We start from the raw sequence: 25799 nt of genomic DNA, 5'->3' as shown, positions 1-25799 counted from the left end.
GGCTTGTAAGTTTTTAACTCTTACAGTTCCATGTTTTGTACCATGGCATTCTACAGTTCGTAGCTGTCCTGTGCAAGCAATTAATCAAACAAACATGATATTATGACTAAGAGTTGCAAATGAAATGTAAATACACATGTCTGCATTGTCAGGGTTGTTCACCCCTGTGCATCCCAAACGTGGTGCCAGAAAAGTGCATCAATAAAATCGACTCCAATTTGCATAAATCTATGCCAGGTGCATGCTTTATACTGAACTCAGTATTTTCCTTTTTGTAAAATAGTGAGATATGGCCTTTTACAAAGGAATAACATGACAGAAGAAGGAGAGATATGAGTGAATAGAGAACATAAATTTGGAGAACATAACCTGAGGACGTGAGAGAGGGGCAGAAAGTTCTGGTGTACATATGGAACTTTCATTCATATGAAACTCTCAGGACTGCTCCATGCACTTTGGCAGAAGGAATCTAGCCAATCTATATATTACATACCTGCCAACATGTTCCTATGATGTGAATGGGATAATAGGGACCTGTTGGCAGGTATGCATATTCAGAGTAGCTATGTGGCACAACCTTATTGTGATTGTACTATTGTATTCTATTGTGAATTGGGACTGTACAAATCCAGACTGTAGCTGTAGGATGCTGTGTTTAATTTCTCTCGTGGGGAAAAAGACGGCTTAAAAAACTAGCATATCTAGGGGAAAGGCTCTTATCATTAATGGGCTAGTTTTCTACATGCAGGGATGAATATGTAAATCTGGGGGAGCATGCAAACATTTTCTCACCTGTAATATGGTATAGTCCCAATAGGGCTGCACCATGATTATAATTCTTTTTTATTATTTGCAAGTGCAAATTTGATAGTGTCAAGGGTGTGCTCTCTGTAGCTCCCAAGTAGCAGCTGTTCACAGTCATGGCTGAGTAGCATGAGTGCAGAGCTTCCCCAATATCCTTTCAGATGTGACTTTCCATATCCAGCTACTGTATGTGCATACCGATTTCCAAATATGTAATGTATGTGAAGAGCAGACTGAAGGGATGTGTGCTTCAACGTAGGGAGCCTATTCACATGTGTGTGCAAACCGGGCTAAGGAAGCCCAGCTCAGTTTTGCATGCTTGTGTGAACCTCTGGGACCGGGCCAATCCCGGTGGCACCACGGCGGCAAACCCGCTTACTGAGACTTCCTTTAAAATGAGGTTAGGAGGGTGAATGCTCTCCTAAACTCGTTTTTCTGATAGAGTGTCATGGCTGCTTGCAGCCAGGCCTGACAGACTGTAGAGAGCTCGGGGAGGGGAGGAGGATCCCCATGATGCACCCGGGCACTTGCGGGTGCATTATGGGATGACTCATCCCGGCCCCCGGCCCTTCCCTCTGCCTGGGCCAGCAGGGAATCATCTGGACGTGCAGGGAGCACGCCCAGCAATGGCGGATCAATCGTATGCGGGGAAGGGAGCTTTAACCCGCGTTCCTTGCAGCCCACCCTCAAGCCCTTCTCACTGCACATGAGAAAGTGCTCTTGGAGGTTTTAGGAGAGGAGAGTGAAGAATTCTGGAGGCCCCTGGAAACTGCCTGCTGTCCTGAAAATAAGCAAGAGAGGTCCAAACTGACATTTCTACCAAACAGCACACCAGTCCCCAAGAGCTGAATCTACTCTTGTCAGTAAATACTGTAAATAGGAAAGCCACTTTTCATTAGTGGCTTGACATTCTTGATGTAGTCTGATTCTCAACACAAAAGGAGAATAATTAAACTGCGGCTCCAGTCCAGGCTAACAGATGGGGCTCTCCCTCAAAGCTTTTACCGCACAACTACATTGTTACTTCAAGAAATCAACTTCTAATCTATTCACTTCAAAGAGCACCCATATGCCTCCCACTTTTTCAGCTTATCGGAACGCTAGGGAATGAAACTATCTCCTAGTGAACAAAAAAGGAGGGAGAAAAGCCTGAAACACAACGGAACCAGCACATTTATGTCTTTCATTTGAATGAGGGGAACATTCCTAGCTAAAATGAATAATTAAGAAAAAAATTCCCAGCGCAGCTCAGATTTATTTAGTATAGAATTATATTAGGGAAGGGGGGTGTAATTTGGAAGGAATTGTGGATACTCTGAATAATTGTAGGAAAGTTAAGCTGTGTGTCAGAGAGATGTGTAGGGTAAAGTGTGCTGTCAAGTCGATTTCTACCCCTGGTGTCCACAGAGCCCTGTGGTTTTCTTTGGTAGAATACAGGAGGGGTTTACCATTGCCTCTTCCCACGCAGTGTGAGATGATGCCTTTCAGCATCTTCCTATATTGCTACGGCCCAATATAGTACCAGCTGAGGTTCAAACCGGCAACCTTCTGCTTGTTAGTCAAGCATTTTAATCTCTGGTTTACTTTTAAATTGTTTTTAAGTTTTTTGTATATGTTTTTAACTGGTTTTATGTTATTGTTAACCGCCCAGAGATGAAAGTTTGGGGCAGTGTACAAATTTGATATAATAATAATAATAGTAGTAGTAGTAGTAATAAAAGTAATAATAATAATATATTAAAAAAATTTAAACATCAAGTAAAATCAACCATCTGCTGTACATGGACGATCTGAAGTTGTATGGAAAGTCCCAGTCAGAAATTGAATCACTGCTAAACACTGTCCGTATATTCAGTAGCGATATAGCAATGGAGTTTGGACTAGACAAGTGTGCTGAATTTATAATGAACAGAGGGAAAATAAGAAAAACAGAAGGAATAGAACTGCCCAATGGAAGCAAGATCAAGAACCTGGAAGAGAAAGAACATTACAAATACTTGGGCATTCTCCAGGCTGATAACATTGCACACACTGAAGTTAAAAGAAAAATTGGAAGTGAATACATCAGGAGAGTTAGAAAAATCCTCCAAACTCAATGGTGGGAACACCATACAAGCCATAAACACCTGGGCTATACCTGTTATCAGATACACTGCAGGAATAATAGACCAGACCCAGGCAGAGCTAGAGACTCTAGATCGTAAGACCAGGAAAATCATGACCATCAATCATGCTCTGCACCCCCACAGTGATGTTGATAGGCTATACCTCCCTCACAGCTCAGGTGGAAGAGAAATGCTGCAAGTCCATCAAACAGTAGAGGAGGAGAAAAGAGGCCTTGAAGAATATATCAAGGACAGTGAAGAAGATGGACTTCAAATAGTTAATAACGAGAAACTATTCAACACCAATGAAACAAAGCAGGCCTACAAGAAAGAGCAAGTCAAGAACCAAGCAGAAAAATGGAAAAATAAGCCCCTGCATGGTCAATATTTGCACAATATAAGTGGAAAATCAGACATCACCATGACCTGGCAATGGCTTAAGAATGGTTACTTGAAGAAAGAAACAGTGCCTGTTCTTGTGCAGCCAGTATTAAACCCTCTAAGAACAAATGCAATAAGAGCCAAAGTCGAAAAATCCACAACAAACAGCAAGTGCCGCCTTTGTAAAGAAGCAGATGAAACAGTGGACCACCTAATCAGCTGTTGTAAGAAGATCGCACAGACTGACTACAAACAAAGGCATGACAAGGTAGCAGGGATGATACACTGGAACATCTGCCAAAAATACAAGCTACCTGTAGCCAAAAATTGGTGGGACCATAAAATTGAAAAAGTTGAAGAAAATGAAGATGTAAAAATATTATGGGACTTCCGACTACAAACAGACAAACATCTGCCACACAATACACCAGATATAACTGTAGTCGAGAAGAAAGAAAAACAAGTTAAAATAATCGACATAGCAATACCAGGGGATAGCAGAATAGAAGAAAAAGAAATAGAAAAAATCACCAAATACAAAGATCTACAAATTGAAATTGAAAGGCTGTGGCAGAAAAAGACCAAAATAATCCCAGTGGTAATTGGCACCCTGGGTGCAGTTCCAAAAGACCTTGAAGAGCACCTCAACACCATAGGGGTCACAGAAATCACCATCAGCCAATTACAAAAAGCAGCTTTACTGGGAACAGCCTATATTCTGCGACGATATCTATAACAATTGACAATAAAATTCTGGCATCCCAGGTCCTTGGGAAGGACTCGATGTCTGGATAAAACAAACCAGTCAATAACACCTGTCTGACTGTGTAAACAAGAAATAATAATAATAATTTCCCTGCTGCTCCACTTAAGGTGACGAGAGATGTGTACATAACCCCAAATGCACCTGATTTTTTCTGAGATTCTCTCCACCCAACAATTTCCATCCCAAACTGATTCTGTACTCCAGAGTTTAAAAATACTTTTTAAAAAAACAGTTTATAACAGTTATTTTATAACAGTTTAAAACAAATGTGGTTACCAGGACTAATCTGGAGTCAGGCAGTTCAAGCTTATGACAAAGCTTCATGAACCTCATGCAAATCCAGAAAAGTGCCCCTCAAATTTGTTTAGTTATATCAGATGTCCAGCAAGAAGACCGTCTGAACCATCTTTCTGTACTTCATACAATGCAAATAATTATCTGCATGTCACAGACTTGTGTAAAGTAGCTCATAAAAACATCCCAGGTGTCATGAGCAGTATTGCCTCTAATTTTTTTCATCTGTGTGCAGAATGAGTTTTGTTCTGGGCGGCAGCATCAAGGAAGTTGTACTCATGTTCATTAAGAATGAGGCCTTCCCAATTCAACTTGAATGGGATCTAAAATCAACTGAGTGGACATAAAAAACATGCGTGCATGTGCATGCCTTAGAGAGAACACTGGTCATAAAAAGAGCCAGCGTGGTGTAGTGGTTAGAGTGCTGGACTAGGACCGGGGAGACCCGAGTTCAAATCCCCATTCAGCCATGTAACTAGCTGGGTGACTCTGGGCCAGTCACTTCTCTCTCAGCCTAACCTACTTCACAGGGTTGTTGTGAAAGAGAAACTCAAGTATGTAGTACACCGCTCTGGGCTCCTTGGAGGAAAAGCGGGATATAAATGTAATAATAATAATAATAATAATAATAATAATAATAATAATAATAATAATGAGGTTCCTGAAAATGTAAAGTGCTTTCTGTTCCTGTGAGAAGGTTCATCAAAGGGCCAGTTCCAACAATATAGCTCCCGGCACCTGTGATTAGGAAGAGACACAGTGCGCCTGTTGGGATGTCCTCCACAGATGTCCCAATGTCCTCTTGGTGTGTTCCTTCCTAATAGTGTGTTCTGGGGACTGTTCATCAGAATAGGCCCTAATGACCTCCTGGAGTTCTTCTTTCTTTGGAATGTCCAGTCCAAAGAGCTGCTAAGACTCATGCAAGGGGGTTGTGCTGGACTTACTGGATTTCCTACCTCTTTCTTTTGAATATCAGACCCCATGCCACATTGCAATCAGCCTTTAAAACTCCCTCAGTTTCAATAGCAGTTGCTCCTGCATCAGCATTCAGCAGCATGGTGTTGATTGGAGGACCTGGTAATTTCCTTCCTGTTGGAGTAAACAAATCAAATCACAGCCCTGGGCTTACAGAATAAATGCTACAGTTCTTGGATTCTGGCCGATATTTTTCAAACACCTGAAGACACACCTATGCATAACCATATACATAGGGCTACCAACACTGACTGAAGCCATTCCTGGATATATTTTCCCCAATATCAAGCCATTAGAATCTCCAGGAGATTGGTGCCGATTCCTGGAGACTCCAGACCAGTTTTGGATGTTTGGCAATCCTACATATATATTTAAAATTAATGTAGAATGCAGTCCTCCCTGAGTAAAATTTCAGTCCTGAGTCTTGATCAGCTTAAAGGAATGGGAGAGAAGAGGTGGCCTATTGCGCCACCTAATGGCTAAAACAAAAAACCGCAGTATAGACATAGTAGCGGTATATTTTGTCCATGAATGACTCTGACAGGCTGACTGCAGCCTCCGCTCCTCCTCCTCTGCTCTCCTTTCTGTCCTCCTGGATTCATTTGAGAGCAAACTTGTGGAGCGGCTAGATGTGTCACAGGGGCCAAAAAACCAACAACACCCAAAAAACTTCAGCTGAAATTCTTAGATAATTTCCTCTGGAGAAGGTTAGCATTTAAATGATTTTACCTGGAAAAGGAACCCTTCAGCCAAGGAGTTCCTAAAAGAAAGAAATGAGTTAAAGGTAAGAAGGATTCCTTTACAACTGAGAAGGGGATGTCTAGTGAGTATGTGTAAAGGGGTGTGTGTGTGTGTGTATGTGCCTGTGTATGTTCCTGTGTTTGTGTTGGGGGTGTGTTTGTTTTCTAAATGGGTCCATATTCCTTTATTTGAATTATTACTTCTTCTTTTTTTACTTGAAGCAGCTGGAATAAACACTGCAGCTCAAAGGACTCAGAGAGCCAATGAGCAGTAGTTCATTGTTGTTTTAAAGTAAACTGGAACAAACCATTGAAATGACTGAAACGCTCCTGAGATTGAATGAGTGCTTAGTGAGAGAGCTGTGATCTGGGAGTCCTGCACTGGGAGGATGACAGGGATGTTATGGTCCTGATTTCTGCTAAAACTTCTTATCTTGTTTTTCTGTGATTGGAGGAGCAGGAGCAAAGAAAGAACACATAAAGTTATTTTGAAGATATTTTTGGGATCTCAGACCCGTCTCGTGACACCTGCAGAGGGGCAGGAGAACTCATAACTCAACAACCACTCAATGTGCAAACTCAAGTGAAGGACCCAGATCCAAAGTGAGCAAACAAGATTTTTTTAAAAAATACAGGACAGAAAATACATGGGAGGAAAGAAGCCAACAGACAAAAGAAAGGAGGACTGACAGGCCTAGTCCTACAAAAGGGAGGGGGCATATAGGGGAATTCAGTGCACTGAAGGAGGCTCCCCTTGGATCACCCCAGCTGTGGTCTGGCAGTGGATGGAAAGGAGCCTGCCATGGATCCTCTGTGCTTCTATAGGAGTGACCCATGGATTTATAACTGCTCCCAGAGCAATTCCACCATGGAAAACCAGACTTCCAAGTCCAACATGACCTCCTGGCCATTGCAAAGGAATGAGTATGTAGCAAAAGTGGAGGTGGCAGTGTTGTGCCTCATCTTGGTGCTTGCCCTGACTGGAAACTTGTGTGTCCTGCTGGCTATCCACACTACCCGTCACAAGCATTCCCGCATGTACTTCTTCATGAAACACCTGAGCATCGCTGACTTGACTGTGGCCATCTTCCAGATCTTGCCTCAGCTCATCTGGGACATCACCTTCAGGTTCCATGGGCCAGATTATCTCTGCAGGTTGGTCAAATATCTGCAGGTGGTGGGAATGTTTGCTTCCACCTACATGCTCTTGCTGATGTCCCTGGACCGGTGCTTGGCCATCTGTCAACCCTTGAGATCTTTACACAGGAGGTCTGACCGGTTGTCTGTTCTCCTCACGTGGATAGTGTGCCTTCTGTTTAGCACCCCCCAGCTACAGATATTTTCCTTGAGGAAAGTGAAACATGGGGGTTTCGATTGCTGGGCAGATTTCATTGAGCCTTGGGGATCTAAAGCCTACATCACCTGGATAACCTTGTCTGTCTACATCATCCCCGTTCTTGTGTTGAGTGTCTGCTATGGTTTGATCAGCTTCAAAATTTGGCAGAATGTGAGGCTAAAAACAATCCATGACACCAGTACAAATCTAACCTCCAGTAATGTCCACAGGGGCACACTCTCCAGGGTCAGTAGTGTCAAGCTCATTTCCAAAGCCAAAATCCGAACAGTCAAAATGACCTTCATCATAGTCTTAGCTTTCATCTTGTGCTGGACTCCTTTCTTCATTGTGCAGATGTGGAGTGTATGGGATGAGAATCCTCCAAAAGAAGGTACAGTTTGCCCTCTTCCTTTCTTATGCTATCTAAGCCTCATGCAATAACTGTAGAGAATTGCCATAGAATAATTTCTTTAAAATACAGAAATATATGCCATCTGAACTCATTTTCAGTATGGTGGATCTGCATTATGAGAGGTTGAGCCTGAATAAACATTTCAGCAAAAAACCAAATGATGAAGCATTGTTTAGGTGGTAAGAGGAGAAGACTGCTTTACTTGCTAGAGTTATTGGGTAGGAGATGAATGAGATGTGATCCTTTGAGACTTGGAGTGGTACTTTTGTGACCTTGGACCTGACATTTCTGTCCCTCACTGTCCTGCCTGCAAAATGAGGCACCTGGACATTTTTGGAAAATTTGACAGAAAGGTAAGTAAATCAGGAGTAAAAATAATTCATATGGAGGCATCTGGTATATTATAGACCTGTGCACATAGCTTTAGCAAAGTGATTCAGGATTAACCCTAAAGTGAGAACGAATGATGAAGAGATAAGCTGGCTAACTTCTGAGTGTACAGAGTCAGCCTATGATTTGGAGGCTTCAGGGATTTTGTGAATGAGTGGCCAGGTTCTCAGCAATGACTGATGAGTAGTTTGATACTGAGCAAAGGGCTAATAAGAGAGCACCGTTTTCTGTATGATCTCCATTGCATGTTGAGGTCATCTGGAGAGGTCCATCTCCAGTTACCACTAGTACGTCTGGTGGCGACTTGGAGTCAGGCCTTCTCTGTAGCTGTTCCTGGCCTATGGAATGCACTCCTGGCAGATATCTGTAATTTAGGCTCTTTTTTGGCCTTTAAGAGTGCCCTAAAGACTTACTTGTTTGGCCTGGCCTTCCAAGGTTTTAAAATTGTCTTTAAGTATTTTAATTGGTTTTAAATGGTTCTGAATTGTTTTTAAATTGTTTTTATATTGTTCTAAGCAGTGTTTTTTTAAAGGTGTTTGTGTTTATGTTTAAACTTGTTGTGCACTGCCCAGAGCCTTTGGATGGGGTAGTCTAGAAATGTGATAGATAGACAGACAGAGAGTGCCAGGTGGGTTTTGAGCAAAGAGAAAATAATAATGGTGGGTTCCTTTAATGGAAAGTGCAGTAGCTGTTATTCCATTTTCCTTCTACATATTAAAGCAGCTTCCCATTTGTCCCAACTGGGCAGGGGTAAGTTATCTCTTAGCATATGGACCATATGGATATGCTTATCACTTACTTGCAAGAAGCTCACCTCAGTCTTATTTGTCCCTTCCCCTGCTGCCTTTAGCGCTACCTCCCTATGCTAGGGAGCACCTTTATTTATCCAAATGCCAGAGTCATTCTGAATTTATCTGAATGACATGTCCTTCTGAACACTAGTGCTAGTGGCAAATGGATGCATCAGTAAGTGGTCTGGCTATCATAATGCTATCGGCAGTGCTCAGTTCCAGATGAGAGATATGGAGGAGGCAATCTTCTCAGTGTGAAGCACTCTCTTTTATCTAAATGTGTTTGAGGTCCCCTTTCAAATTGCTTGGTTACACTGCAACCCCAAGTCAACTCCACGAAAGCAGCAAATCTTATCAATGAGTTGGGACACATGTGTGCTCTTTCCTTGATGGATGTAGCACAAGTGGTGACTTAGATGTGAATGGGCCATGCAAATGCACCATCATCGATCAAACACCACAGACAGAGCTTTCAGGTTGCTGCTGCACATCTCTTCACACACATACAGATAGATAACGCCCCCCTCCCACCACCACACACACAATTTTTGTATGTTCAGGGATCATAGTATGGTTCAGGGACCAGAACTGTGTTGTGCTGCACAGTTTGAACCCCTTCACAGGATGTCAGGATCTGTAAAGAAATCAGTGCTACTTAGCAATAAAGGCTTCAGAATTACAAAGAACATATAGTTGCTTGATGTATCCAGGATATCATATACAAACTCCAAGGAGCAAAATAACATGCGGTGGGGGGAGGAGAATATATCTGCCTCTCATATTGTTTTTAAATAATTATATCTTCTTTAAAAGTGAAGATATAATGGATCAAAATTTGGTGGCCATTCAGTGAACTGGATAAAACAGAGCTGGATTCTGCCCACAGGTCACTAATGGACAATTCAGGACTAGAAGGACTCACGTTGCCTCCCAGTTCTATTATTCCCAGCTTTAGTAACTGGTCTCACTGTTATCATGGCAAACGCAGGAGCCTTGAGCCAGGAATCCCCTGTGAGGGCCAAACTAGAAGCGACACTGGCTGACATGATGAGGCAAATTCCTGAGAGTAGTTCTGTTGAAATTAAAAGAAGGAGTTAGGCATTGCTTAATTCCAGTGGGACTACTTGGAGTAATTTGCCTCATGTTAGCAACTATCTCCATTCTTTTTCCTTTTTGGAAAAAGAGAAAAAAAGGCCTCAGGATAAGTAATTTTAAGTGGAGGAATGGCAGGGTGAGAGAATGTTTAATGCTTTCTCCTTCAATCATTTTTCCTAACTTTAAATGACAATTCCATCAGTTTTTCCCGAGAGGGAAAATATTCAGATCTTAATGCTGCATCTAGTTTCCACTGAAAGCCAAAGCGTTGCAGTGTCTAGAACCTTGGGGCTTGGCTGTGGAGAGCTCAGGCTCAAATCCTTCTTTCGATATAAAGCTTACTGAGCGGCTGGACAGGCTGCTTTTTCTCCACCTAGCCTTCCTCACAGGGTTGTTGTGGGGATTTAACTGAGAAAAGTCTATGGATGCCACCCTTAGCTCCTTTGAGGGAAGGGAAGATGCATATGTGATGAAGGAAATAATGATACCATTGCTTCAAAGCTGAGCCTGGACATTCTCTAAGGTTTCTCTCTACACATGATATATTCCAAGCAGGGGTGTAACTATAAGGGGAGTGCAAGGGGAGACAGTTTTCTGGGGGACCACTGCCTCCCCCCCCGAGGCAAGTCACATGACTGACTCCCCCAGCCGCGCACCTGCCCGGGCTTCCTTCAGTTGTATTCATCCTCCGAAACTGATGTGTGAGTGTTAAGACCTGGAGCTACCAGAACATCATGTCTTTCTCTAGAACCATTAAATGACTTGCATCATCCACAATTTACAAAACCTTTTAAAAAATAATTTAGGGTGATGTTGTATTGTGGCACATAGGTGTTTTTTATATATATATATATATATATATATATATATATATATATATATATATATAAAAAATTTTTTACTATGCTTTTTGTTACCACTACTCAGCCTCATTTAAGATTTCTTTACTTCATGAGCTGAGTTTCAGTGAGGGGGGGGCATTTTAAAATCTTTCCTCTGGGCCCACTCCAACCTTGCTATGCCCCTGCTTATATTCAAGAATATATTGAAGAGTCCAACACATTTCTATGTGGGTACAACTGGCATAAGCCAGTGGCAATCAGTGGTCCCTCTGATTGTTTTCGTCTCTGTGCAGACTGAGTTTTGTTCTGGGCAGCAGTATCAAGGCACATGTGCATTTAGAGTGGGGCCTTTCTGATTCAAACTGAGTGGGCATCAAAAAAGCTTGTGGGCGCACACACATGCACATGCCTTAGAGGGAACATCGGTGACAATCCAGGCATAGGAAATCCAGCAGCTGCAGTTGTTGTACCACAGAGGTGTAGCTAGGGGAGAGGAGGCTCGTGTTCATCCCTCTCTCTGGAGGCCCCTCAGAGTGAGGGAGATGATGAAGAAAATAGGGAGGGGTGGAGTTGGTGGCACTTCAGGAGCTAGGGGCCCACGTTCTCTGAAACCTTTTGTTTCAATTATAGCTACTACAACCCTGTTGCTCCACCCAAGCAATTACATGAAACAGTGCAGGCTGAGTGGGGCTGCTGTGCCTCATAGCCCAAGTTACTTGAATCAGCAAGCTCTGTTCCCACCACATGCTGTGCCATGCTTGGGTAGATCTATGCCTGGACCAACTCTGATAAAACCTTGGCTGCATGCTCCATGGATGTGCACCTTCTCCCCACAGACTGCTATGTCCCAGGTTCCTGTTTCCAGGGGATCAAATGCCTCTTACGAAAGCTATCTATCTACCTCCATATCCAATGTATGGTATTTTTATTTCATTTTAACATTCCAAGATGCCTGAAGGATTTTTGTCAAAACTGCCAGAGTGTCTGAAAGGATGATGTGCCTACACTGCTGATGGATCAAAAAATGTTATTGGCTTTTTCAAGCAGAGCTTTCTGAAGTTTGAAAACTTTTCAGATGTCCTCTAACAAAATTAGATTTAGACAGCAGCGACTTTGTTTGCAAAAGGCATGGCAGAAAATGAAAGGCATGGCTTAGAGAAAACAGTAGGTGGGGAAGAGGAATAAGAATGGGGAATGGAGATGTTCTTGTACTCTCTGCAGAGATAACAGGAAAATGAAAGGTGAGGAACAAATTCAATTGGGAATAGAACTGCTAAATGGTATTAAGAGCTTCGCAGTACAGGCGTCATAGCTTGAACACTGTTGCTTTGTGCTCAGAGTCTTACTCTGTACATGAGATTAAATTACTTCCGATGGGGCACTTTATTAGCCAAAAATTATAAGTTAGTTTCCAACCAAAACATGTCTTTGAAACGCTTTGCCTGCCAAGTATTCCAATAATTGATAAGGGTAAGGCCAAGGAATGGGACTTCCCTGATCTTGTGGGTGACTTTGAGCTGGCAAGGCACAGGTGACAAATTGAGGTCAAGGAGCCACCGAGGGCTTTTCCAGGTGGCATTTTAGAGTAACATTGAAAGGAGATGGCCTTTCAGTACCGTACTTCTTTCATGGATTGTCAGCAAATGGCCAGCAGATGGCACTAAAAATAGCACAACATCCCTTGACGTTATATGGATCATGTGGGAAATCTCTTGTTCATTTTCGAATCAAATGCTGTCTGGAAAAGCCCCCATTTTAGACATCCTGATAGGGAATAACCAAAAATCACTTTCAAACAATCTATTACAAAAACAATGATGCCCAAGGGCATCATCATGTTCAAGCACCAAGTTGTGTTAAAGAATGTGTGTGCAACAACAACAGCAACAATATTTATATACTGCTTTTCAGCAAACGTTTCCAAAATGGCTTTCATAGAGAAATAATAAATAAATAAATATGGATCGCTGTCCCCAAAAGACTCACAATCTAAAAAGAAACATATGATAGACACCAGCAACAGTCATGGAGGTAATGTACTGGGGATGGATAGGGCCAGTTATTCTCCCCCTGCTAAATAAAGAGAATCACCACGTTAAAATGGTGCCCCATTGCCCAGTTAGCAGGGCTGTGTCATCCTAGATACTGGTCTGGTTCATACAGTCATTTGAATCTAGGTTTAATGTGCATAATTATGTGTACCCACAACATGGTGGCTTATGACCCATGATGAATCTGAGATTTTCACCTTTGTGTGGGTCCATACAATCTTGCTAATGTTGGTAAACCAAATTAAACCTAGATTCATATGACTGTGTGAACCAAGCCAATGAACTGGATCCTGAGATGTAATCCATTGAATAATAGATGTGATTCCTAGCTCCCTCTCTAGGAATCTAGGGCTGTCCCACACTTTCCCCACAGTGACATCACTTGTTTACTCAGGATTTGATTATACATAGCTGTAGGTCAATGTAAGAATTTGCTCTCAGGGTCCCTTTATGTTGGATACCACTGTCCTGTCCTGAGAAAAATATGGTAATAATCATCTTCTTTATTGCTGAAAAGAAATTTGAGCTGGAGTCAGAATGCAATGAAAGAGGCATATTTGTTTCTTATAGTGGTCTAAAACAGGGGTGAGTACCTGGCAGACTGGGAACCAGATGTAGTTTATCACACTGTCAATCCAGGGTGCAATGTAATGGAGACTACTTGCATATGATGCTCTCCAAGTCTCTTTGAGCTTCCATGAAATTGAATTGTGCCTGGGTGCCCTTTAATAGTTTCTATCCAGTTGATAACTGCTATCTTAAAAGACAGTGGATCAGGTTGGATGATATGTCTCCCCTGATCTGGCCTATCATGTATAGAGGATGAAATGCACACATCTCCTCTCTGCTGCTGACCCACTGTGCTGTCCCCACATATACATGCAGGAAGTAAAAATACAAATGCCACCTAATCTCACAGTTGCTTTACTACATTAAAAACAGTAATCAACCATGCACTTAGATGGACCTGTGTGCACTAGGTCGTCTTCACAGGATGGGCTGGATTGAGGAAGATGCATTATCGAAACTGTCCTCGTGAGTATAACCCACATTTGTGGCTCATCTTTTAGAGTACCTGCCTAGACCACCTGCCTAGACCCCCTTTTCAAACATCCCAGAAACTGTAGTGGGGTGTGTGTGTGTGTGTGTGTGGTGTGTGTGTGTGTGTGTGTGGTGAAGATGATTGTCATGGTAGTGGAGGGGGACAAGCCTTTTTTTCAGTGCAGCAGCTAACTAAAACTCTCCCCCCCACCGCCACACACAAAAGCCTTAATAAATCACATTATGTATAGGCTAAACTTAGATAAAACATGATGGCACTACTATTATTTGCCACTAGCTGAACCGGCACACAGCATCTATGCCGCTAGTCTCTCCTTGCCACTTCCCCCCTCCCTTCCACCCCAGTCCGCTCCCCGTCATTTTCGCCCGCTGGCTGCCTCCTCCGCCGCTCTCCCCCCTCCCAGCCCCCATGCCCGCCACAACAGCCCCAGTTGCTGTGCCAGCCTCCGCCCAGCCATTTTCGGGAACCGGCTGCTGCCGCCCGCCCAGCCAGGCTTCTCTGGGGGGGGCGTGGCTCCGCCTCCTGCCACCTCCTCTCCTCTCGCCACCCTCGCTAGCTGCCAGAGCGGCACCCCCTCATCCTCGGGCTCCCCCTCCTCCAACCCCCAACCAACGTTTCCCTCAGCCCCGAACTCTCGCAGCATGTTGTAAGAGTTCTGTCACCACATCCTGGGCACGCATGCTGGCTAAGAGAATTAAATATATAGATTCCTTGTAAATATCTTTCCAGGCTTCACTAGGCTTCAAAAATTTACTTTCCATTTGGGTAGGATGAAGGATATTCCAGCAGCCACATTTCTTTTTAAATGTAGTTTATTGGCTTCATTTTGATTTATCTTACAAAAACATAAACTGATTCCTTAATTACTTTTAATTAATTCAAATTACAAGGAAATGGAGAACAATTCAAGAAATTAGTCCAAAGACGCAAAAACAGCCAAGGGAAAGATCCCTGAGCTTGAATGAAATTCTAAGCACAATCACTGATTGGCCCCACAGAACGTTGTTTTTCCTGAGAAAGCAACCATAGGATTGGGCTTCATAATAGCACTCGTCAGAGGGTGCTATGCAGTCAGCTGGAAAGGTGTATGTAAATACAAGCTAACAATGCACCCAGTAAAGCTCTCTAGTTAACAGATTCATGGCTGACCAGATGTTTGGAATACAAAAAAACGCATTTGAGACAGAGCAGCATGATGAGAAGGTTCCTAATGAGCAAAATGTTTACCCTGATCCACATGTGGAGCTGTAAAGAGCCTTTCTGGACACAGTATTTATGTTTTTCTATCAGTGAATGTGCGTCAGAAGTGTTGGTACCTTTTAATCTGCACTCGTTACATCTTATAGACTCCGCCAAAACATTTTCATTAATGGAGTCTGCTTTTGTCACTGCTTTGTTTTTCATCATGAGTAAGCCATGTGATCCAAAGGATGCTATCGTCCGTCATATCTTTTGAACCAATTCCACAAACACGTTATCAACATTAGTATAGATGTCTTTTAGAACATGGAAAAGTGGCTGGATTACTTACAAGCATCCCTATCTGAAGAAACGTCAATTGTATCACCCTCTGTTTCTGTACTTAATGGTAATAATAGGTAAAGGAAAATGATCACATATGCCATGGCAATAATTTTGCCCTTTTAATAATAATAATAATTATTATTATCATTATTATTATTGTTATTGTTATTATTATTATTTATAAAGCAGTTTAGAGTGTCCAGAATGCTGCATATACATTATCTCAGTAATCCTTACAAGAGGTCTGCAATGATGATGATGATGATAAACAAACAAACATTTTCCCCATATTGCGGATAGGACACTGGGAGAAGAAACTTGCCTAAAGTATGAGTTCATGGCAGAGATGAGAACTGATAGTTTGTGATAGCGTGATAGTTTAGTTTCTTCATAGTTTGTGCTCTCAGTCATTATATTATACCAGCTCTCTTTTCTGCTAGCCTAAATGTGAACAACCCTGTGCTGAGAATTCTTCAAACAGGAATCCCAGTAACACAGTACAGACTACTCCCCACCCAAGTGACCATGTGATGGGAAAAGATGCAGGAGAGCAACTGTGTTGATAGACAAGGTCAACCTACTATTTCACAATTCAACCAGGATATTGATTTAATGGCTATGATGTAGTGGTTTTCAAATGCAGTATCCCACAACAAAGCTTGTAAATTGGGGCCATTTTTCCTGGGAATGTAAGTGGATCTTAAGAATCTGGCACAAAAGCATCCAGAAAAACTTTTAATTGAGTTGCCAGCATAGCTTAGCTTTTCATGTCTGATTCCAGCTTTCTAGCCAAAAAATAGCAAATCTTCCATTGGGGAAGTCTGCCTACCTTTCAAATGTATTATCTTTAGTATTTTTAAAAAACATAGATCATATATAATCATGATACGTGTGTGTGTGTGTGTGTGTGTGTGTGTGTGTGTGTGTGTGTGTGCAGAAATTCCCAAATAATTATTTGTATGAATTAAACCTCATTGATGTAAATGTGAATATGAAACATCTTGAATGTATGAGCACATGCACAAAAGCTACCACTAGAGCCACTTGATGTTGGCCCCATTCACATGTAACAGGAAACCAGAGTTGAAGGAGCCTGAGGCTGAATTTCTTGTATGTCCAAATCTGTGAAACCCTGGTTTGGGGAGGCTGCCCCAGCCTCCCCAAACTCCAATTTGAAACTTGGGGCTGTAGTGAGTTCTGCTGCTCCTACCTGAGGTTTGCAGCTGCCAGCATTACATCTGTGTGCTGAATTGCAGGCTGCGCTCACTGTAACTGGAATGGAGAGAGGAAGCTCCTCCCTCTCTCTGGCTGTGATTGGCTGTTGGGACTGTCCTTCAAGCCAGAAGGAAGCCTGCACAGCCAGTTCCCCTGCCTCTCTGCAGTCTCCCTAACTATAGTTTGGTTCTTGTCCATTTTGTCTGAATGCGGACAGGTAAGTGTGGGGCGGGGGGCAGAACTGCAGGTCCATTGGACCCTCGGTTCCATGTTACATGCAAATGGGGCTTTCATCTTCAAACTTGTGGTATGATAGGAAAACATTTGGACTGGCAGCTTTGCACTGAAGATATGTGCTGCAAATATGGAAAACCTATATGCAAGTCCCACTGGAATGTCTGGAACTGACCCAGAATGGCTTCCTTATTCATTGTGCCCTTATTTTCCCAAAGTTTAGACTATTTTATAGGAGTCTGAAAATTTCCTATTTAGGCACCTGAACGCTTTAGAATTTAGGGCATGTTTACCAAGAAAACCACATGGCTCTGTGGTCACCAGGAGTCGACACCGACTCAATGGCACAACCTTCCCTTCCCTTCATATTATGGTTATATATATTAGCCCAAAATTGTTGGATTCTGATCTGACTTAATCGGACTATCAGGAGGGGCCATGTCAGTATATTGTTGGGTCAGAAATCTGACAGCAATATCTAACACTCCCCCCTGCTGCTGCTGCCTCCTGCTCCCCTCCCCCCTTCCTCCACCTCTCCTCTTTTCCCCACTTACCAAATCCTACCCATCCTAGAGTAGAGAACACATCCTGTGATTGGGTGAGGTCAGGGACAGGCCAGAGGGAACACTGCACGTGGAGAAATGTCATGTGGTTTGGGATTTTAAAGGACACTTTTTTCCTAGGACCTGGTAGTGGCATGGGTGCTTCTGGAAATCTGATTTCTCCCACTGATGCTGCAGTCATGGATGGTGGGGAGTTGATGTGCAGAAGGACCATGATATGTGGAGGGTATTGAACTTTGCCCCAGATAATGGTCCCAATCCAGATTGGGGCCTGTCCAGCTGCCACTTACAAAATAACAAGGCCAAATAGTGATAAGTCTCAACTGATTTGGCTCTTTTTTACTTCTTTGGTAAGCGTGTTTGCGATAGCAACTTAAAACCTTTCAATTGTGTATGAAAGGTTTACTGGACACTTTTCTGTTTGTTCATGCTGGAAAGGAGTTATATTTGTCAATATTTACTAAACTATCATTCATTATTGATAAAAATGTCTTTCAGGGAGGTCTGGCTTGCAACAGTTTTTAAAACCTAACACTTTGGGTAATATATATAGCTTATTAAATTTATTATAGAACATTTGTAAACTCTGCAGAGATAAGTAACTGGATATGAATCTGGCTCAGCTCATAATGTTGTATTTGACAGGATATTGTGCTATTTTATTTAGTTACATGGCTCATATTGAACAAATTAGCAATTATTGCCAGTCTAATGAAAATGCATAAACTGTATGTATCCGCTTTTAGTAGGTGATGTTATAACGGGAATGAAAAACAATCTTTCCTCTTAGGGGTCACTGTAGTATGGCTATACGGCCTTTCATGTGAGCATCTAGGAATGGTTTTGGTGGGTAAAGGATTGCTACCCTGATCTACACAGATGAGCAGAGCATCTGTTTGTCTTTGCAAACTCAGCACTCGCACGAGTAGCAAAGCTGGGATTTCCATTTTAGAATCCAGGAGCTTGGTTCACCGAGGATCAAAGGAGGTATTCCAGAATGCATTGCACTCCCAGGAGAGAGGCAGCCCTCACTGCACCATCAGCTCTTCTCTCCTTGGCCCCTTTAGCTGCAGCATCCTCTGACAAACATGGCCACGGGCTGCCAGGGCCTGTTTAAAACAGCTATTTAACCACACGAACAAAGACCGAGGTAGGACAGCTCCTATTTTTGTCCCACTTGGTTAAAAGCAAGGTAAACAAGATGCGCTACCCAGGTTAGAATGGGCTGAGTGGACAGGAATCCCATGGAAAATAAAAATAGCTGGGAAAGCAATTGCTGTCTGCCTGCTACCCTCTAATTCTTGATCCCAAGAACAGGCTTTATCAGTGTACACACACACACAAATTCCTGAAGTTGGGGCACATTCTAGCATGACCAAGGAACAGCAGCCAAGATAAAGCTACCCAGAATGAAGAAGCAGAATAGGTATGATTCCTAATGGATGGGGTTACCAAAGACAGGAGGGTTTGACTGCCATAGCAATGGTGGCCCTGAGTTAGGCTTGCCAACTGTCCCTCATTACACAGGATGTCCCTCATTTCAAGGATGAAATGTTGGTCCCTATAGGTATAACTTGAATATGTTCTAAATAATAACAATGCTGGCATTATTCAGTAGCATATAATACAATTACATATACATCAATGATACTCAGGCTCTTGATTACCACTGCATACACCTTCCGGCCCCCCCAGCCAGCCCTCCCATCCCAAACTTGTGTCTCTCCTTCTGGAACTTGTGTCCCTCCTTTTGGCAATGAAATGTTGGCAACCCTACCCTGAGTGCACTTCATTCCTTTCTCTCATATACACAAAAGGCTGCCATTCAGTTACACTGGAAAAACTAAAGCACTGTACTTGAAGAAATCTGCTCTCCACCCCTAGTACTAAGCAGCCTGATTGGCAATTACAGGGATCCTACAGTGCATGTGTGTTTGTGTGCATGCACATGCACAATTTGAAATGTTCTTATATCTGAAAGAAAACGGGCAGAAATGTCCCTACTGTCAATTTAAATGTATCCTATTAATGGACATACTTAGATAAGAAGGCCTTACAGAAAATACAACAAAGTGCTGAGGGGGCAGAATGGTTGGTAATTTAAAAAGTAGTGAATGTGTGGAATAGTGCCCATCTTCTTCATTTTCCATTTGGCACACTGACATTGCAATTCCAGAAGGCTTTATTTATTCCCTTGAACATTAAACAGTAGCAAGCAGTCATCCTATACTTGCTTTTTAGTGAGTTACACCTTTACCCTAGCACAAATAAACAACAGATCATAAATCCCATGAGACAGGATGAACACATTTGTATCCTGGCAGTAAAAGTTTATTACGATGTGGCTTAAACACAAGAATATTTTCCCCCACATTATTAGTTAAATCATGTTTGCAGTCACCTAATTAAGACTGTGTAAGGAGGTAGATTTCAGGTTTGGGGCCTACTGCTTATACCTACTGATGTTGTCATAGTTGCTCTCTGCCGCTCCCTGTGGCACCGCGTGTCCCCTTTCCCCCTCGTGCCATCACTCGTTGCTTCCCACTATTACTGTTGTCAGTATTGCTACCATGTTGAAATCCATGAACATATTTCGGGAGAGGTGAATTTGTGAGGCCAGAAGGGAGCAATCAGTCAAAGTATGAGAGCAGTGAGTAGGGAACTATGGAAAGAACTGACTTTTCAAACCTGATTTGTGTAAACTGGACCCCCAAACGGGTCCAGTTCAGATGAATTCAGACTAGTGTTGAATTCAGACCAGTGGTCCAATTCAAGTGAATTCAGTCAGTAAGGGCAGGAGGGGCTGCGCCCCCCCACCCCACCAAACAAGCTAGTAAAAGATCTGACTTACCAGCAGCCAGGGAAACCTTCAGAGTAGGGAGATTCCTCCAGGCCCCACTCCCCTGCCTGAAACTTCCTCTTTTGGTCTTACTGGCTAGAACAGCTGCTACTCAAGCTGCTCCAGCCAGTCTGATTCCTAGAGGGCGCCGCCTGGCACTGCCCCCAGGAAGAACTGAGATAGGTTGAAAATACACTTCCTGGTTGCTTCAGGGAGCATATTTTTATGTGCCCCCCCTTCTTCCTGGGGGCAGTGTAGGAGGATCCCCATGGGAATCAGATTGGCTGGAACAGCTTGAGAAGCAGCTGTTCTAGCCAGTAAGACAAAATGAGGAAGTTGCAGGCAGGAGAGGAGGGGCTGGAAGAAGCTCCCTGCCCCAGAGGATTCCCTCACTGCTGGTAAGTCTGATCTTTTACTAGCTTGTTTGGTGGGAAGGGGGATATAATCCCTGCTGGATTCTGTCCTTCTTTCTGCTTCTGCATTTCTGTTCTTCTTTCTGCTTTCTGCCTCCCCCTGCCCCCCCTTTCTGTTTTTTACTTTTGCCCCCACTTCTATGCCCCTCCCCTCTGTTTCCTTCCATGCTGGCAGGCTTGGATAAATACCCAAGCCTGCTGATGTAGAGGAAGGGGCAGGGGTGGGGAGAAGGCTCCTGCCTCAGTGACTGGGCTCTCCCCTGCCCCCCCCCCCCCACTCCAAAGCCCATCAGCCGCTACTGATTCAGACCTAACCTGAAGCTGCTTATAGAGTTTTGAGAAGATTACAGTTCTTCTGCTGAGTGAAATATATGTGTAAAATGGCATAGTAGCCTCTTAATTTTCTCTCTGTGGTAGCAATGAATTCGGCATACTGGGATTACAAACTTTTTGTTTTAGGATTTGTGGCAGAAAAGTTAAGTGCCATTAAAAAGTGTGTATGTGGTGGCGAGCAGCTCATATTTCTCTCTTACACTTGAACATGTCCGTTTTTCCTCTTTTCTGACTTCTCTAACCACTCTGTCTAACAAAAAACAACACAAGAGGGTACTTTATCATCCAGAGATGGCCCAAGAAATCTTGGTATGTGAGGCAGACAACCACCTCCCTAGTTTGGTAAAACAATAATCATGCGGTGATCAACCTTCTGTCCATGAAAGAGAACACAGGTTGTCCCCTGAGGCAGGCTGCTTCATGGTAAAGCCAGGTCTCCTACTACTGAGGACTACTAGACCAGCCTGTACACCCTGGAAAATATAGGTTAAGAACATAAGAACAACCCTGCTGGATCAGGCCCAAGGCCCATCTAGTCCAGCATCCTGTTTCTCACAGTGGCCCACCAGATGCTGCTGGAAGCCACAGGCAGGGCGTGCCCTCTCTCCTGCCATTACTCCCCTGCAACTGGTTCTCAGAGGCATCCTGCCTTTGAGACTGGAGGTGGCCCACAGCCCTCCAACTAGTAGCCATTGATGGACCTCTCTTCCATGAAGTTATCCAAACCCCTCTTAAAGCCATCCAGGTTGTTGGCTGTCACCACATCCTGTGGCAGAGAGTTCCACAAGTGGATCACACGTTGTGTGAAAAAGTACTTCTGTTTGTTGGTCCTAGACCTCCTGGCAATCAATTTCATGGAGTGACCCCTGGTTCTAGTGTTGTGTGAGAGGGAAAAGAATTTCTCTCTCTCCAAATTCTCCAAACCATGCATGATTTTATAGACCTCTATCAGGTCTCCCTGCAGTCGTCTTTTTTCTAAGATAAAAAGCCCCAGGTATTGTAGTCTTGCCTCATAAGAAAGGTGCTCTAGGCCCAAGAAAGGTGCTCTAGGCTCTTTTACTCAATGTAAAAAGGGAAAGCACGCTACTTTTCAGCTCCCCATTTTATATTTTCCGAATGGCCAGTCATAATTCTCTGAAATCAGGAACACATCTAGGGCAGGATGACAGGAGTGTGTGTATTTAATTAGAAGCAAATCAGTGCATCTGTTTTTTAATTTTTTAAACAAACAAGCAGAGCACTCACTTCCTAATCTACCCATAGAAATCAAAGGGAAATGGAGGGAAATATCATAACTCAGGAATGGCTGGGCAGCGGGCTCTGAAATATGGCATACACATAGTACAGGGTGACAGGACGCTGAGGATTTAATTTGATTCAAAGTAGCCACTTTGAATATGTGCCCAATTTTCAAAGGCCTATACCCAGCCATTCCCAATTTTTTTTCCATTTCCCCATTGACCTCTATAGGGCTCCGATTGGAAATCAAATTATAGAGTCCTAATCTGATCATTCTGATACAATAGGGGCCCATTAGTATCATATTGGAATTAATTCCGATATTTCTGATATTCCCAATATTGTACCAGTTCTGATATCGGAAATCTGATATTGCACAGACTGATGTGCTAAGATTCACCATCTTTTGGGCAGTACCTACTTATGTTTCTCACCTTTTGTCTCTATATTGCAATTTCCTGTATAAACCACATATTTCCAGAAATATATGTATGGTGCTGCGGAAAAGCCAAGCATGTCTAATATTCCTGAGTTTGTCTCTGACCCTTGGGAACGTGGAAGTTGTGGGTCAGGTTCCTTTCTTTGGGAAATCATCATATATTTAAAACTCCCAGAACTGCACACTGTTTATATTCTTTTTATGTATTTTCACCCCACAGCATTGCCATTCGTCATCACCGCGCTCCTAGCAAGCCTAAACAGCTGCTGTAATCCCTGGATCTACATGCTTTTCACAGGTAATCTTTTCCATGACCTCTTACGCCGGTTCCTCTGTTGCTCATCACGGTATCTAAAGTCTCGGCAAGGATGTGATCTGAGTATCAGCAAGAAAAGCAACTCCTCCACATTTGTCCTGAGTCTCAAAAGCTCCAGCCAGAGGAGCTTCACACAGCCATCCACAGCATGAGGAGGAAGAACCCAGCTCTCCACGGACTGTGCTGCGACAAGTTGGCTGGATTGGTTTCAGGATTGGTTTCAAAGCTATATTGGGATGTGGGTTGGGGTTGGATGTAAATACATATATAATATATTATATATAAAATATGTTAAAATGTGTGTGTGTAAATGTGCAGGGGTATTTGTTATTTAATTGAGGGGCAGGTATAACAGAAAGATAGCTGTCTTCTAAGAAATGGATCATAGTCAAGGCTCTGTTCTGTAAGGTTTAAACGCATACTAGACTCCATAGTCTGTAGCATCTGCCTACATGGACAGACCAGAGACATAATGGAGCACTGATCAGATGGAACTGGTGGAGTTTTCCTAAGCCACATATGCAGCAGAATAATATGGTATAGCTTGCCCTGGACTGAGGTATTGAGAATGCCTCACCACATAAAACTGTGGTGCCCTGCCACAAAAGAAGCTCACTGCACAGAGAAAACCAGTATGTCATATATAGACTGGCCTAACATGCTGGTGTTTGTTGTTTTTTGAAATGAGGAGTGCATTTCACAAAGGAGTGCTCAAAAATGGCTCTTAGACCAAAATCAATATTTACAAACATTCAAGTTTCAGCATATTTTCAGTGGCACCATTTCCATTTTGCTCTGAGAAATGTTGAAGAGACATTTCAATTGTGAAGTACTGGCTGATTGTAAATATTATTGCATGCTAACCATCAAGAATTGTCAAATATTTTATATTTTGGTTTGTAAATAATTTTCTGAGAAACACAAAAGCTTATCACAGTTCTTGAGAACAGCTGAAGTCCACTTTCTCTGCATTGTACACTACAGGGGGGCGGTGATGCTCGGTGTGTTTTAGGGCACTCTCAGATGGTTATGGTTGGTAGTGAGGCCCAACACTGCCTTGTGTGAACTGAATATACCCACTAGAACATAACCCAGAATTCTCTGCAATTCACAAGGCTGTGCCAGTCATACATAAGTTTCTTGGCAGACGGAGCTACTATTCACATAATGGTCATGTCAGCTATCAGTACTGCTCAGTTCTTAATACTGTTGCATGTCAACTATTAAACACTGCAAAACAGGATTGTGTAGAGCCCTGCTGAGAAATGTCACTTGACTCAGAAAAGCTCACTTGACTTCCTTTTGAACATTCACAGGTGTGACTCTTTGAAAGTTCAGTAACCCTGCAAAATAATAACTGTCAGATATTAAATACTGAAATCAAATTTCAATGGATGTCAAATACAGACATTCATCCTTAAGGGAATTCAGAGAAGTGTTGAGTGTCTATCAAAGCCTGCAAAGAAGAGGTTTGAGAATTCTTTGAGAAGCAAACTCATTTCAGCTCGACACATTTGATGTGTTACAGTCCTCAAGAAGCTGTATCACAATTCCACTGCATATATAGGTTGGCTCCGTCACATCCAGGCAAGATCTCTTTAGTGGCTGGGAATAAGTCTGAGGATGTTTTCATTGTTTATTTTTATCTGCATTTCATCAGGTTTTCATTTTTGTATTTTTAAATTATCCAAAAGGATAGTATAGAATAGACATTTAATAAATAATGCTAGTAGTAGTGAGATAATCTTTTCTGATGATGATGTTCCTTGTCTGAAAGGAAAATCCCAGCAAGGGTTCAAAATAAGCACTGCCAGATTGTGCTCCAAAGTTACTGCAGTTTAGAGTGATTGAATCTGTAGGATTTGATTCCAAACATAAATATTTTAACCTTTAACCTTTGCTTTAGTGACTGAGTGTGTTATGAATATTGCATAAGTAGTGAGCCTTGAAGTGCTCACTCGAGGAAATGCACTGGAGAAGCTGGGTGACAGATCCATTGTCCTTTTACAAGGCTACACCATTGTAACACCACCACAATGATTATTCAGGAGAATTTACTGTGACTTACAGGAGTAATTCCATTGACTACTACTAATATTAATAGCTAGTCTGCAGGCCTTTCCTAACATATCCTTGCAATTTTTGGTAACATCTGTAGAATCTTATGAAACATGGAAGTTGGCCCAGTGATTTAAGAAGAGGACCTTATACCACTCAAGTGCTTAGGAGTCTGCAAGTGTAAACAAATTGATATTAATTTTTAAAAGTTGTATTTAAGATGGACTCTTATTGTTGATAACTTTGATAAATATTATGTGAATATTACTTCCTTGCTGTGTAATTCACCAAGTCATATATGTACCTAAAAAAGGAGATTTCGATGTAAATAAACGTTTATGTTCTTCTTTAAGAGGAAAGCACTGAAAATGAACCAGTGGGTGGAAACTCAAATGGGGGAGGGATGCAAGCTGCATCATACAGAATATGTAAAGTAAATGTAAATGTAGTGTAAACGTAATAGACCCATAATGCACCAAACACACATTGGCTGACATCCAGCACAGGATAACACAGGCAGTACCAATTCACCCGTGCTGTTGCAGGCTTGTAATGAAGTGCAGTGATAGTCTGGAAGCACC

General features: G+C 42.6%; 1 protein-coding gene across 5 annotated transcripts; it reads left to right on the top strand.

Moving 5' to 3' along the window:
• The first annotated feature begins 5939 nt into the window (after window positions 1–5939).
• OXTR (oxytocin receptor) lies at window positions 5940–25570 on the top strand. 5 transcript variants are annotated; one of them, XM_053288149.1, is made up of 4 exons: window positions 5940–6109; window positions 6288–7792; window positions 23065–23142; window positions 25319–25570. In XM_053288149.1, the coding sequence occupies exons 2-4, from the start codon at window positions 6868–6870 to the stop codon at window positions 25348–25350; spliced, it is 1035 nt and encodes a 344-aa protein (XP_053144124.1). In that variant the 5' UTR covers window positions 5940–6109; window positions 6288–6867; the 3' UTR covers window positions 25351–25570. The 5 variants fall into 5 exon arrangements, with proteins under 5 accessions (XP_053144124.1, XP_053144122.1, XP_053144123.1 ...); XM_053288147.1 differs by having other exon boundaries at window positions 6526–7792; window positions 23065–25570; XM_053288148.1 differs by having other exon boundaries at window positions 6523–7792; window positions 23065–25570.
• Window positions 25571–25799: the final 229 nt, after the last annotated feature.

This window comes from Hemicordylus capensis, chromosome 2 (genome assembly GCF_027244095.1).
Source record: "Hemicordylus capensis ecotype Gifberg chromosome 2, rHemCap1.1.pri, whole genome shotgun sequence".
NCBI classification, from domain to species: Eukaryota; Metazoa; Chordata; class Lepidosauria; order Squamata; family Cordylidae; genus Hemicordylus; species Hemicordylus capensis.
The sequence above is the reverse complement of the archived record's forward strand: the minus strand, read 5'-3'. Positions and strand labels throughout refer to the sequence as shown.